This window comes from Myxine glutinosa, chromosome 8 (assembly GCF_964187855.1).
Source record: "Myxine glutinosa chromosome 8, kmMyxGlut1.1, whole genome shotgun sequence".
Classification (NCBI taxonomy): domain Eukaryota; kingdom Metazoa; phylum Chordata; class Myxini; order Myxiniformes; family Myxinidae; genus Myxine; species Myxine glutinosa.
The window spans coordinates 3,092,577-3,107,106 of record NC_136268.1 but is presented as its reverse complement, the minus strand read 5'-3'; the positions used below and the strand labels follow the sequence as shown (position 1 = coordinate 3,107,106).

The following is a 14,530-nucleotide window of genomic DNA, read 5'->3' as shown; positions in this document are numbered from 1 at the left end:
TGGCAGACGGAACTGTAATTGTCCTGACTCGACATCGTGAAGACGACATTCTCCAAGTTGCAACATGTTCAGTCTCACGTATCCAGGCGGCAGTTTGTATCAATTCGTTATGGCATGACCCCATTTAACTGTGCATAAGACTGGAAAGATTATGTGTGGTGCGAATTTGTCGCCACCAAGCGCAGTCGCCATCTTTGGATGCCCACTCGTAGCAGATACATTTAGACCTGCGTGCTGTGCGTACTTTCCTCGACTTTGATTAATTTTACTGCTCTGGCTGCAAAATGCCCAACTGTGTCGCCATAAAGTGTCCAAATCATTCAGAAAAGGATTTGGAATGACATTTCACGAGTAATTATGAAGTTCATTCAGGATTTACGTGAAATTAATGTGTGAAGATAGATTAAGTTTAGCTTTGTGCTCGAGCAAAGCACAAAGCTCGAGCTTGCCGCTTTGTCCCACTCCCATCTGTGACAAACGATGTAATGATTTGTCGACATTGTAAATAAGAAATCTGCACGAACTGAAAACTGTATAAATACAGTCTTTCGAATAAAAAACCCACTTGTGACTCTTCAATAATAAATGTTCATTTTAAGTTGAAAGTCAAAGTCGATGTGCACACTTTCTCACATGAACAAAACGCAACGCGGGCCGTGATGAATCATTCACTGGGCCTAGCAACATGGCTGTGCGGTGGCGACACAATGCCAATGGTGCGTACAACTTGAAAAGCCATAATTCTTCCAGTCTTACATACAGTTCAGTGATTGACGGCAGAAGAGTGTTACAGAAGCGACCACTTGAGAATCCAATGAAGTATCTGCAAATACAATAGCAGCTTCTCCGCCCTCTATTTTTAGTACAATGATATATCCTCAATGGTGTAGTTGGCAACAGAGCCTGTGTTGTTTGTGTTTTAATTTGTATTCCATCTTACTTAAATAACGCCTTCATTTTTATATATTGGCGGTGCATTTTGCATCCTGACAGAATAAAAACTAAAATTATTTGTGCGGCTTGTACCTCTGCTACGACATGATAATAACTCAGGTAAATCGCTTTATCATTTTCTTTTCATTTTCCGTCATTTTCTTTGTCTTTTATTTTTCCTTTTTAATCTTAGCTTGTTGATTCACATTGTCGGCGATGTCAGCATTAGACGCTACATTAAAAAATACCTATACGTACTTAGGCGGTGTATTGGCTTACATGGGAGTTGCCATTAGTTGGATTCTAAATAATATTTTGCTTGCGCTGAAGGTGTTTGAACTTCGAAACACTTGAATCAGTGGTGGTTTTGATAGGCAAAGCAACCTGTCTGCTTACGAAATCGTTCGGTCGCTTATTTAAATGTTTCGATTGACTTGTATCGTTGGGAGTGCCATATTGGTAGCGTCGGCTTCCTGCTTTATCGGATTTCTCCTCAGCTCGTCCTGCACCAGCGAGAACCCGAGCAGAGATAGGCACGGCTTTGGGGGTATCTGTTGCTTTGGGATATATGTTGCTTTGGGGTATATGTTGCTTTGGGGTATATATATGTTGCTTTGGGGTATCTGTTGCTTTGGAGTATCTGTTGCTTTGGAGTATCTGTTGCTTTGGGGTATCTTGGTATTATTGAGGCAAATTTCAGATTGAGGGAAATTTCAGATTCTAATGGTCAAATTTCCACCATAACTGCATACGTTCTAAGTAGATGGCTGCCCATTCACAAATATGCAGAATTGTTCAAATATAAAGCTCTGACTAATATAATTCGGAGAACGCTTGGATTCGGAAGAGGGTCAGAGAGCGGTATTCAGGATTGCAAAGCAGATAGCAAAAGAGAGGTGTGATGTGATGGGGGTGAGTTGCTTGAAGGATGAAGTGGGACAAATCATTGTGGACCCAGATGGAATTAAAGGAAGATGGAAAAGATATATTATGGAAATGCTGTTGAATACAGAGAATGAATGGGATGGCAACATAGAGAGTAACCCAGTTTTAGGACCGGCAGAGAAGATAACTGAGAAGGAAGTTGGGGTGTGAAGAGAATAATAATAATAATAATAATTCATTTATTTTGTATAGCACTTTTCATGAAGCCCAAAGGCGCTTTGACAGAGTGCAAAACATAATGCATAACAAAACATGAAAACGAGTGCAAAAAGACAAGAATCAATAGGGAAATATTTAAAGCAAAAGGAGGGAGAAGGAGAAGTGATAGTCAGGGGTTAAATGCTGTGGGTTGAATGTTGAATGCAGTGCTGAACAGGTGGGTCTTGAGTGATGTTTTGAATGTGGTGAGTGAGGAGGAGTCTCTGATGGTGTGAGGTAGTGAGTTCCAGAGGGTGGGAGCAGCGATGGAGAAGGCCCTGTCCCCCCAGGATCTGAATTTGGTCCGGATGGGGGGGGGGGGGTCAGGAGGTTTGTACCAGCAGAGCGGAGGTTGCGGGTGGGAGTGTGTCTGGAGAGGAGGTCAGCCAGGTAGGATGGGGCCAGGTTATGGAGGGCTAGGTTATGGAGGGCTTTGTAGGTCAAGAGGAGGATTTTGTACTGGATTCTCTGGGATATGGGGAGCCAGTGAAGCTTATAAAGGACGGGGGTGATGTGGTCACGGGTCCGGGAATGGGTGAGTAGACGGGCAGCGGAGTTCTGAATGTATTGGAGTTTATTGGTGATTGTTGAGGGTGAACCATAGAGGAGGCTATTGCCGTAGTCCAGACGGGAGGTGATGAAGGCGTGGATGAGGGTTTCTGCAGCCGTGGAGGAGAGGGATGAGCGGAGACGGGCGATGTTTTTCAGGTGAAAGAAGGCTGTCTTTGTGATCTGTTTAGTGTATTTGTCGAAGGAGAGGGTTTGGTCAAAGATGATGCCAAGATTCCGGATGAGAGGGGAGGTGGATACTGGGATACCGTCGATGTTGAGGGCAAAGTTATGGGTGGATTTTGTGAGCGTTTTTGGGCCAATGATGATTATTTCAGATTTATCACAGTTAAGTTTGAGGAAGTTGATTTGAAGCCAGGATTTTATTTCAGAGATGCAGTTTGTCAGGATAGAGTGGGTGTCGGTGGAGACGGACTTGGTGGAGATGAAAAGCTGGATGTCATCGGCGAAGCAGTGGAATTGGAGACCATGACGGCGGATTAAGTGACCGAGGGGGGACAGGTAAAGGATGAAGAGGAGGGGGCCAAGAACTGAACCTTGGGGGACACCTTGGGGGAGGGGAGCAGTGGGGGATTTGCAGTTATTGATGGAGATGAACTGGCGTCTGTCAGAGAGGTATGATTTAATCCAAGAGAGGGCAGTGCCGGTAACGTTAAAGGTGGATTCAAGTCGGGTGAGGAGGATGGTGTGATCGATGGTGTCAAAGGCAGCGCTGAGGTCGAGGAGGACGAGAATGTTGAGGTTGCCAGCGTCAGAGGAGAGGAGAATGTCGTTCGTGATTTTGAGGAGAGCAGTTTCAGTACTGTGGTTGGAGCGGAATCCGGATTGGAATGTTTCATACAGGTTATTGGCAGAGAGGTGATGTTTGAGTTGAGTGGCTACAGCGCGTTCCAAAACTTTCGACAGAAAGGGTAGGTTGGAGATGGGTCTGAAGTTGTTTAGGGTGTCAGGGTTTAGACCAGGTTTTTTTAGAATGGGGGTAACAGCAGCAATTTTGAGGGATGGTGGGACGATGCCTGTAGACAGGGAGGAGTTTATTGTTGCAATGATAAGTGGAGAGAGAGCAGGGAGGGAGGCCTTGACAAAGCTGGAAGGGATGGGGTCAAGAGTGCAGGTGGCAGTTTTCATTCCTATGAGCAGAGAGGTCAGTAGGGGAGACTGGGGAGAATTGAGACAGGGGAAGGCAGGATAAGGGGGGGCAGGTGGTTGGAGGGGGAGCGGGTGCGGCGGTGGTCAAGCTGTTGTAGATGTTGTCAATTTTGCGTTGGAAGAAAGAAAGGAAGGAGATGCAGTTGTCTACTGTGAATGACTGGGTGGTGGTGTCCAGGGGGCGGAGGAGTTTGTTTATTGTCGAGAAGAGTGCTTTTGGGTTTCCGGAGCCAGAGTGGATAATTTGAGAGTAGTACGCGGAGCGGGCGTGGGAGAGGGCATCTTTGTAGTGTTGTAGGTGGTCCTTGTAGGCTTGGGAGTGAACTGTGAGACCTGTTTTATTGCGGAGTCTTTCAAGTTGGCGGGCACGAGTTTTCATCAGGCACAGGGGTAAACCAGGGAGCAGAATGGGTGAAAGAAACTGTTTTGGTTTTTACAGGTGCAATCTGGTCAAGGCAGGAGGAGAGAGCGTGGTTGTAGTAGTCAGTGAGGTCGGAAGGGGTGTGGAGGTCAATGAAGGGAGAAGTGGACATTTTTTCAGAGAGGGTGGATGAGAATGAGGTAGGTGAAAGAGCGTTTAGCTTACTGAAGTTGATAGTGCGATAATGTCTTGGTGTTGGGGTGGGGATGTTGATGGTCATAGTGATGGCTAAGTGGTCAGAGAGGGTGAGGTCGGAGCCAGAGAGATGGTGCAAAATTAATCCAGTGGAGCAGACAAGGTCCAAAATGTGACCACGGATATGCGTAGGAAAGTTGACATGTTGAGTGAGGTTAGATCAGGTGAGTAAATCAGTGAAGTCAGTGGTTATTGTGGAGTCAGTGGAGTCCATGTGGATATTGAAATCACCAAGGAGGAGGATTGAGGGGGAGAGGGAACATAGCTGGGTCAGAAAGTAGGAGAAGTCAGACAGGAATAATGGGTGTGGTTTGGGAGGGCGGTAGACGACAGCCATGACTGACTGCGTGCGACCAGAGAGTTTAAAAGCCAGGTGTTCAAAGGATGAGGATGAGGCGATGGCGATGGGGATGAGGCTGGTCCTGATGTCTTGACGGTGGATAACGGCAATTCCACCACCTCGGCCCTCCGAGCGTGGTTTATTGACGTAGGAATATCCATTGGGTGTGTTGAGGTTGAGCGTGTAGTAGTCCAGTGGTTGTTGCCAGGTTTCGGTGAGACAGAGAAAGTCCAGTTTGTTATCCAGGATGTATTCGTTCAGGATGAGGCATTTGTTGTTGAGGGACCGGGTGTTGAACAGGGTGAGCCTGATGTTGTTTTGAACAGCGGGGATGAATTCAGGTGATTTAGCCAGGGTTCGCAGGCAGGAGGTGCGATTTTGTGCGTTGCCGTGACTAGGTGCGCTGGGACGATGAGTGGGAGTGCGCTGAGCCGACCAGAGGACGGGGATGGAGTGACCTGATTGTACATATACAAACTTACGACCGGAGCCACGGTGAATGTACCTGGGTCGTCGGAGGAGTCCATTTGATTTGATGGCAGAGATGCATGATGGGGTGGAGCGGGTATTGAGCAGAAGGAGCCTTGTGGCGGAGTACTGCAGAGCCATGCCAGGCAGGAGCGGAGAGGCGAGCACGAGGCCAAGGTTGAGGAGGTGAAACAATGGTCCCAACGCACGGAGCAGGCCCAAGGAAACGAAGGAGACGAAGGAGCCAGGTAGGTGAAACCAGGAGCAGAGTCGGGACCAAGCAGAGGGCAGACAGGAGCAAAGAGACGATCACGAGGCCAAGGTTGATCACGGCAAAGCGCGAAATGCAGCGGCAATCAACCGCCGCCGCTACAAATCAAGATCACGGCGGGAAAACCACCGCCACACCGCTGCGAAGGACACAACCCACGAGAGCGTGCCCGAGGAAACGGCGAGCAGGCGAAGGAGCCGGGTAGGCGAAGCAGGGAGCAGAGCCGGGACTATGCGGAGGGCAGACTCAATGGCCAAAAAAATCTGCACGACCACCAAAAAAGCAAGCCACAGACAGTGGCCCAGTCAAAGAAGCGGCGAGCATGTGACGCCTGTGTCCTCTTCAGACCGGACCGGAAGCGGAAGCCCTTGACAGAGATCTGTAATCTGGTGGTGAAAGAAGGCCGCATTCCAGTGGATTGGGAACTGAGTACCCTTGTCCCTCTATACAAGGGGAAAGGTGACCCTCTGGAGTGTGGCTCGTACCGAGCGATAAAGTTATTGGAGCATGGAATGAAGGTATTGGAAAGGGTGTTGGAGAGGAGGATAAGGAAGAAGGTGAATATCGACGAAACGCAGTTTGGATTTATGCCAGGAAGAGGAACGACAGACGCGCTCTTTATTGTGAGGCAGTTGCAGGAGAAATACATGGAGAAGAGGAAGAATTTGTTTCTTGGGTTTGTTGATCTGGAGAAAGCATTCGATAGGGTTCCACGCAAAGTATTGACATGGGCATTGAGGAAGTTAGAACTGGAGGAATGGTTGATCAGAGTTGTGATGGCAATGTACAAAAGAGCGCGCACAGCTGTAAGGACGAAGGACGGGAACAGTGGTGAGTTTGAGGTGAAGGTGGGAGTGTATCAGGGGTCGGTACTAAGTCCACTACGATTTGTAGCTGTGATGGAGGTGCTGGCTCAGAACGTAAAGGAGGGTTTACCGTGGGAGTTGTTGTATGCAGATGATCTGGTGTTGATTGCGGAAAGTATGGATGGACTGAAGGAAAAGATGAACAAGTGGAAGGAATGTATGGAGACAAAAGGTCTGAAGGTGAATATCGGAAAGACGAAGGTGATGGCAAGTGGTAAAGCATGTGGTGAGGTGGAAAGAACTGGGAAGTAGCCATGTGCTGTGTGCAGGAAGGATGTCGGAGTGAACTCCATTCAATGTACAATGTGCGCTGAGTGGGTTCATCAAAAATGTAGTGGTCTGAGAGGGTCATTAACCAGTGTGGCAGCTACATTCAAATGTAAGGTGTGCACAGAGGGAGCTGCAGATGGAGGAAATGTTGAGTTGGATCTTGGAGACGGCGTGAAGCTGGAAGGTGTGAAAAAATTTTGCTGCCGCGGAGACATGCTGAATGGAGAAGGTGGATCAGACTCAGCAACGGTTGCTAGAGTGAGATGTGCATGGAAGAAGTTTTGGGAACTGAGTGGCATGCTGATGAGGAAGGGAGTGTCGTTGAAGCTGAAGGGAAAGGTGTATGCTGCATGTGTGAGAAGTGTTATGATTTATGGGAGCGAGACATGGGTAATGAACGTAGAGCAGCAACGAAGGCTGCAAAGGGTGGAAATGCGAATGGTTCGGTGGATGTGTGGAGTATCGTTGAGAGAGAGGAGGAAGACAAATGATGAATTGCGAAAGATGATGTGAATAGAGCCTGTGATTGATGCTGTGAAGAACAGGTTGAGATGGTTTGGTCATGTGTTGAGGAAGGATGAAAGAGACTGGTTGAGAAGAGTGATGGAAATGAATGTAGAAGGAAGTAGAGGACGGGGAAGACAGAGAAAGACTTGGCTAAAGATGGTGGAAGAAGAAATGTGGACAAGGGGGTTAACAAGGGGAGATGCAGAAAATAGGGCAAAATGGAGAAGATTGTCGTGAGGACCACAAGGCTAACCCTCGCTCTAGCAGGGAAAATGGCCTTGAAATGCATGTTGTTGTTGTTGTTGTTGTTGTTGTATTCAAATATAAAGCTCAAATCTTTGGTAATTTGTTTTTGCATCATTTTTGAGATCGCCATATTAAAGATATTTTTAAATTTGGGGGGCGTGGGCTGAGGGGTGATTCTATCAGAACGCTATTGTATGATGCAGATTGGTGATTCCTAAAAAGTTTTCAACTGTTCTGTTGCTCTAGTATCACACGCATCTGTTATGTTGCTCTCGCATCGCATGCAACTGTTCTGTTGCTCTCGCATCGCATGCAACTGTTCTGTTGCTCACCCTCTTCTTATACCAGCTCTCCTCTGGTCTTGCTCTCTCAGCTCTCCGACCCTCCCCAGGATGTACACGGACATCCAGTAACCCTCTTTTCATGTTAAATTACCAAAATCAAGGTTTACCACACACCTCTACTCCATGGTCATGGTTTGGCACCACCATGTCAACCCTACCTGAGATCTTAAGCCTCAGTCACCATACAAAACCCAACCTGTTTACCTACAGGATACTGTTTCCTCCTGACCTCTTCTTCTTTGTGCATTGACTTGCATGTTTTGTTTAAGAGTTGCCCTGCTGGGTTCATACATTCAGTCAGTTGTTCTTCCATGAGCCTCGACTTTTTAAGTTTAATGGTTTATCTTTCTAGCGTCACCATGAGATCATTTGTAGTTCTTTATAACCTGGTCATTCTTGTTTCATTTTATCCATAATTCAGATATGTTGGCATTTATCTTTTGAATGGATAAATGTTTAATGGAGTCTTCATCACACAGGGACTTCGATGATTTTGGAATGTTTGCAGTTCATCTTAACAAAGGTGGTGCGGATGAAAGTGGGATGTGGGTTGGAATAAATGTGGGTTTATGTGGGTTGATTCCGACTTGGATCACTATCGCTTGAAACAAGGCAGGAAACACTATATATATATGTATATATATATATATATATATATATATATATATATATATATATATATATATATATATATATATATATATATATATATATATATATATATATACACACACACACACATTTGTCTTTTTGGTAATTCTTCAGGTGCACTTTCTGTGTATTCCTTCAGCATGGACGCAGAGCTTGCAGCCCGGCATGAAATATTCAAGGCTCAGAACAAGTCTTGCTTCATCCTCGGTGCGTCGGGAGAGACGGGACGGGTCCTCCTCCATGAGATCGTAAAGAGCGGCCTCTTTTCTAAGGTCACGACTATAGGCAGAAGGGAACTGCCCTTTGAAGACCACTTGTACAAGGATGTGGTAATGCGTATTTTTTATTTTTTTTTACTTTTTGAACATTATCCGGATTTTGCGCAACCTCTAGCCTGTGGAATTTCTCACATAGGTTCAGAAGATCGTGGATTTTGAAAATCTTTCCAATTACGCAGATGACTTTAAGGATCATGATGTGGGCTTCTGCTGCTTGGGAACCACCAAAGCCAAGTCTGGGGCTGTGAGTTCTTCCTTATCTTGCATTGCTTCTAATCCAATCCCTTATTGCATGTTCTGCCTTCAACAAACCATCATCGTCAATCTGCTTTCCTTTTGCTTTGAGGACACTTCCTTTCCTTTCGGCGAAATTTGGTTGGTGTGAAACAGGTCGAAATTTATCTTGCATTTATCTAACAGAGGACCTTTTAAGATGATCCATCTGGTCTCCTGGATAGTCTTTTCGCACACTGCCAATAGATCTCGGACAGTATTCATTGCGAGAGTTCTGGCAGATTGCATGCTGTGGCGTTTCTCAGTAGGATTAGAAACCTAATTGGGATTATCCCGTCTTTGCACTATTCATTACAGCAATTCCATAGTGGGATTTTTGTCATCATTGGCTTAGGCGTAAAAATATCGTAAAATAGGCTCGTAAAAATATCAGATGGATACACACACAAAACAAGCCAACCCACATCTGCCGTTAGTATGTTGCATTTATTTATTGGCACTATATTTGGATGGCCTGCTCCATGTAACTTTATTTCTTGTAAATCGTACATCCTCACTTCACCTTCATCAGTCTTGTATCTGTGTATTTTCAGTGAGGGCCTCGTATGCGCATTGCATGGATTAAAATATTGAAATTAGGGGACGCACACGAATGTGAGGAGTGTTCAAAATGTTCCAATAATGAGATATGATGGTCCAATAAGCACTTCTCTTTTTTTTTTCTTTTTTTTTTGCAATCGATTTAAGGACAGCTAATTGGTGAGGATATACTCTCCCTTGCTAATATATGTGTATATTTAGTATACAAAACTTTTTTAACCACCGACAATGCCTGGCAGGATGGCCTCGAGGTCTGTACTGTCTCGCCTGGTTATATGGACCACGAGGACAATAGTATCCCGATGATTCATCAATGTGTGCGCCATCCCCTCAGATGGAAGTTAAGCAGGCGTACCATCTGCAGACATTAGTTGGTGGACGTCAAAGACCCCTTGGTGTCCATCGCGAAGAGTTGGCGAGCTATCGCCAGCACTCTGGCCAAATTCCAAATTGCTATCCTAACCAGCAGAGGGCATCGCATCAGCGTCACAGCCATGCCTTCAGCCAATGTTCCTACTCCACAGCCTTATGCTGCATATAAACGAAGAAGAATATTATATGATGCAAAGAACAGTTAAATATCATGTGAAGTTGATATTTTCCAGCTATGTGCTCCCTAAAGATGTTGCTTGATTAAAACAACCACCCCCACCTCTCCCCCACCCCCTCCAACCTCAAAACCTTCACTGTCACCTCCCCCAACTTAACTTAACTCAACTCCCTCGACCCAAAGTCCTCGACTCCCTCGACCCAAAGTCCTCGATTCCCTCGACCCAAAGTCCTCGACCACAAAGTCCTCGACCCCAAAGTCCTCGACCCCAAAGACCTCGACTCCAAAGTCCTGGCCAAAAATATTGGCACCCTTGCACTTTTTTCCAATAATGCAGCATTTCTTCCAGAAAATTGTTGAAATTAAAAAATCTTTTGGTATCCTCATTTGTATTTCTTTGGTTTGCAGTGGAACAAAACAAAAAAAGCTGAAAAAATTACTAAATCTTAGCTCATTAATCCTAATCTTCGCTTACCGGTATGTATGTATATATTGTTGCGGTTTTGCGAATAGAGGATAACCCCCGTCGTAGGTAGTTGCACCACAACATGTAGCCTCGTGTAGTTCAGTTATTTCTTATTAAATGTTAAGCATAGTCTCCTTTCCTGTGTTGGTATGCGTTGAGCAGGCCAGTAAGTGTAGGCCTGGAACAAGTCTGGAAGGCCAAGGGAGGAGCTGCCGGGGAGTGGTCGTTAAGCGGTGAGCTGCCAATCGGAGCTCAAGGGGAGTGGCTAACAACAGCAGCCAGAGGAGGGGCTTGGAACATTCGGGTAAGACTCTGGGGCGGGGCTATAAAACCCTGCCCCGGGCCCCCCGCACCAGTCAGTCAGAGAGTGAGAGTGCCCCCAGAGAGCCAGTCTACGAGTCAGTCAGAGAGTGGGAGTGCCCCAGAGAGCCAGTCTACAAGTCAGTCAGAGAGTGAGAGTGCCCCAGTGAAGTCAGTTGGAGTGAGTCTCAGTCGATGAGTGCCCCAGTGAGTCACGAGTCTACGAGTCACGCAGTGAGTCAGAGAGTGCCCCTGCGCCAGTCGGACTGAGAGAGAGAGTGTCAGAGAGAGAGTGTCCCAGTGACCCAGTGAGTGTGATAGTCAGAGCTTCTGTCTAAGCGGTCTGTGCACGAACTCTCCTTGCCCTGCGCTCTGCGGCTGTTAATAGCGCTTGCGAAGACTATCCATCCCGGGGCCACAGACACCAACGAGCTCCCTACACACGTGCCGCGAACACTTCGAGGGCCACGCCCGTCGAGCTGACCCGGGGCGAACGGCGCCAAGGACGCGTTTGGAGCGAGTACCTTTCCTTCCTTCTTTTCCCTGCGTGAGTGAGTGGGCCCTTGTCCGGGCATTAAGTAAGATTGACGAAGTATCTGCTCTGTGTCTCTTCTCTTTACCCTGATCACTGTATAATTGTAAATAAACATGTGTTCTTCCTTCCATTTGACCATGCACGTCATTTCATACCATTGGCCTAGCATCGCATGAATAAAACCGCTCAAATCGGGTTGAATAAGAAATAACGGCACGAGTCACGTGACACGCAAACCGCTCGGCGTATCTGACTAGCGTGGCTTGTGCGAGGTCGAGCACCTGTCTTCGTGGCAGCGTGTGTACCAAAGGTACGTGGGGATTCGACCCGATACCCTTCCGCACGCTCGCGACGGCGGTGGCGGCTGGAATTGCTCTGCAATCCGCCCCACGAGTATAAAGTGGGTCGTGGACTCGAAGGCCCGAAGGCAGAAAAGGGTTTAACCCCCTTCTGTACGTCGACGGGCTCGAGAGATCCGCAACAAATTGGTAGTCAGGTTTGGGATTTGAACCCTGACAAAAAAAAAAAAAATTTGGACACCAACAAATTGGTGTCCCGGAGTGGGATAATTGGACCTACAGTGCGCTTCACGCACTCGAACGAAATTACGAATGGACGAAATTTAGTAGTTTTTAAAATCAAATTTATATTTATACAATGGCTGGCCAAGACGGTCAAATGCCGGTGGGAATAATAGACGAGGAAGAACTAATGGCCCAGGACTAGCAGGGACAGTTGGTAGTGGAGGAAGCAGAAGAGGGTGTGGCAGTTGGTAACGAAAATGGCGGCGCCTCGCACGTGGCAGCGGAAGCGTGGTGCCAGTGTACTGGGGCTTATTCATGACCCAAATCCGGGCATATATGATCAAGTCGGGTGAAGAAATGAATAAGATAAATGGGGAAATGGATGCCCAGGGGGACAAATCCACCCGGGAAATGAAATAAATTGGGGACAAATCCACCCGGGAAATGAAAGGGATGAAGGATGGGTTCGAAAAGAAAATGGATGCCCAGAGGGACGAAATAAAAGAATCCAGGTGTGAAATGGAAAAGATGAGGGCAGCATCAAAGAGGGATATTTAAAAAATGGGGGAGGACATTGGGCGCAAGCTGAGCGGGAAGGTCGCGGTGGTACGCGACGAGGTGACGCGGTGCAGGGAGCGCGTGGGGAGCGAGCTAGAGCGGAGGACAGCCAAGTTGACCGGGGCTATGGGAGTCGCGACGCGGGGTGTAGAGGAGCCGACGATCGTCGAATTGGAAAAGAAAATTTCAGGGGCGCCGACGATCGTCGTGGTAGAAAAAGAAATAATTGGAATAAAAAAGACGGGAGGAGAGACAGAGTAAATCACGGGAGGTGGTCATGGAGCCTGGACAAAGTCTGTGTTTGCACCGTGATGCCGTGCTTGCTAACCCCCTAAAAGGTTTGCAGGTGCTGGCGGAGAAGCCGGGGAAGGAGAGCCCCGAGGTGAGTAGCGCTAATGGAGGGAATGTGTGTGGCGCGAACGGGTGCTCGGCGCGCATGGGCGAGAAACGAGACCCGGGCGTTCGCGGAAGGCCCATTGTGCGGTGTGAGAGGGAGTGCGTACCGGAGTGCATTGAGAGAGATTGCATACTGGAGTGTTTGGAGAAGGAATGCGTACTGAAGTGTGTGAAAGGCGTGAGTGCCCCTAGGTGTGCAGGTACGAGTACGGAGTGTGAGGGAGAATGCACACCCGAGTGTGTAAAAGAAGAGTGTGCACCGGAGTGTGAGCGAGAATGCACAACGGAGTGTGTGGGGAAAAGTGTGCACCGGAGTGTGCGATGATTGTGCAAAAGAGGAGTGCAAGAAAGAATGCACAATGAAGTGTGTGGGGGGTGCGTGTGCGCCTGGTTGTGCGATAGCGGAGTGTGTGAAGGGCGCTTGTGCGCCTGGGTGGTGTGCACCGGAGTGTGCAATAGCAGAGTGTGAGGAAGAGTGCACAACAAAGTGTGTGTGGGGCGCGTGTGCGAGTGTGGAGTGGGTCGGGCGTGGTGAGGACGCGGCTCAAGCATCGACACCGACCGGGGTAGCGCTTAGTGGGACGGGTAGCGAACGCGAGCCCCCGGTGACTTGTGTGCTGCAGGGACCGGAGGGGATCGGTGCTGCGTCGGTCTCACAAGGACCGGCATGCACGATTCGTGCCGGCCCCCGCACTGTATGGTTGGCGCTGTATGGCGGCAAGGGCGATCGGCCGGGTTCAAGCGGAGGTATGAGGGATCGGAGCCGCGCACCTTACCGGGTGAGGTGCCCGGATAGTGGCCGGTTGGGTCATCGTGCGTGGGACCGCGAGGCCCCGCACAGGGATGGAGCCCTGCACCTGGGCCCATCAATCCCTCCCCCCTCGGATCGTAAATGCCGGCCGGCACCACATACAGGCGACCAACCACCAGCTTGGATCGCTCGGCCCTTCGAGGTCGAGCCGTGACAAAGCACCTCCAGAGATGGGGGCTCATAGTATCGCGGACTGGTGAGAGTGGTGTACTCCACGTGGGGGAATGGTAGTGTCACCACACCTCCCATGGGGGGGCCCATGAGCAATAGTTTAGGGGGGTGGCAGTGTTAGGCACATGGAGGGGCCAGCGATGGTTGCCTCCATGGGGCACCAAAGCTAGCCGAGGGAGGGCTAGGATAATGATAGGGATTTAGAAGACTTTAGAGATTGAGAATTAAGTAGTCACTCCTGAACTGTAGAGGGGACATAGAGAGTTTAGGTGGATGTTAATAAAGGGTGTGCATAGTTTAAAGGGACGATGGGGAAGCACGAGAGTAGGGGAAATTAGTTAGGTAGATGATGCTATGTGTTTGAGGAATTGTGAGTGAGATAAATGGAATTGTGTTTGAGGTATGTGGAAATAAATGGTCTGTGAAAGTAAAGGTGTGGAATGCATGGTGCGAAGGAGTGAATGGGGGGAAGTGGAACCCATTCACGGAAGCCCGGTGGGGGGGGGGGGGGGGTAGTGCAAAGCCAGGTAGAGGGCATAGGTAAATTACATGGATATTGACGCCTGTGGTGCGGGAAAGAAGTGTTTTGTAGGGTGCAGTAGTCTGTGGAATGGCTGGGCGTGTGGCTTAATTGGTGCATATGGTTATTGGGGCACTCTGCCACTGGTAGCTTGTCGGCCAGGTAAGGCCGTAGGTAGGCTCTGGGAGCCGGTTGGGATAGTGTGTGAGTGGG

General features: G+C 48.3%; 1 protein-coding gene across 3 annotated transcripts in view; it reads left to right on the top strand.

The window, feature by feature from the left end:
- Positions 1-1,185: 1,185 nt before the first annotated feature.
- HTATIP2 (HIV-1 Tat interactive protein 2) overlaps positions 1,186-14,530 on the top strand; it is a 55,379-nt gene continuing 42,034 nt past the window's right edge. Inside the window, exons 1-3 of one of the 3 annotated variants that reach the window (XM_068124013.2) lie at positions 1,186-1,466; positions 8,514-8,703; positions 8,789-8,896. In XM_068124013.2, coding sequence (XP_067980114.2) covers positions 1,354-1,466; positions 8,514-8,703; positions 8,789-8,896 — 411 coding nt within the window. In that variant the 5' untranslated portion in view covers positions 1,186-1,353. Of the gene's footprint in view, positions 1,481-8,513; positions 8,704-8,788; positions 8,897-14,530 lie in introns of all 3 variants that reach the window. The other 2 variants (XM_068124014.2, XM_068124015.2) reach the window with 2 other exon arrangements.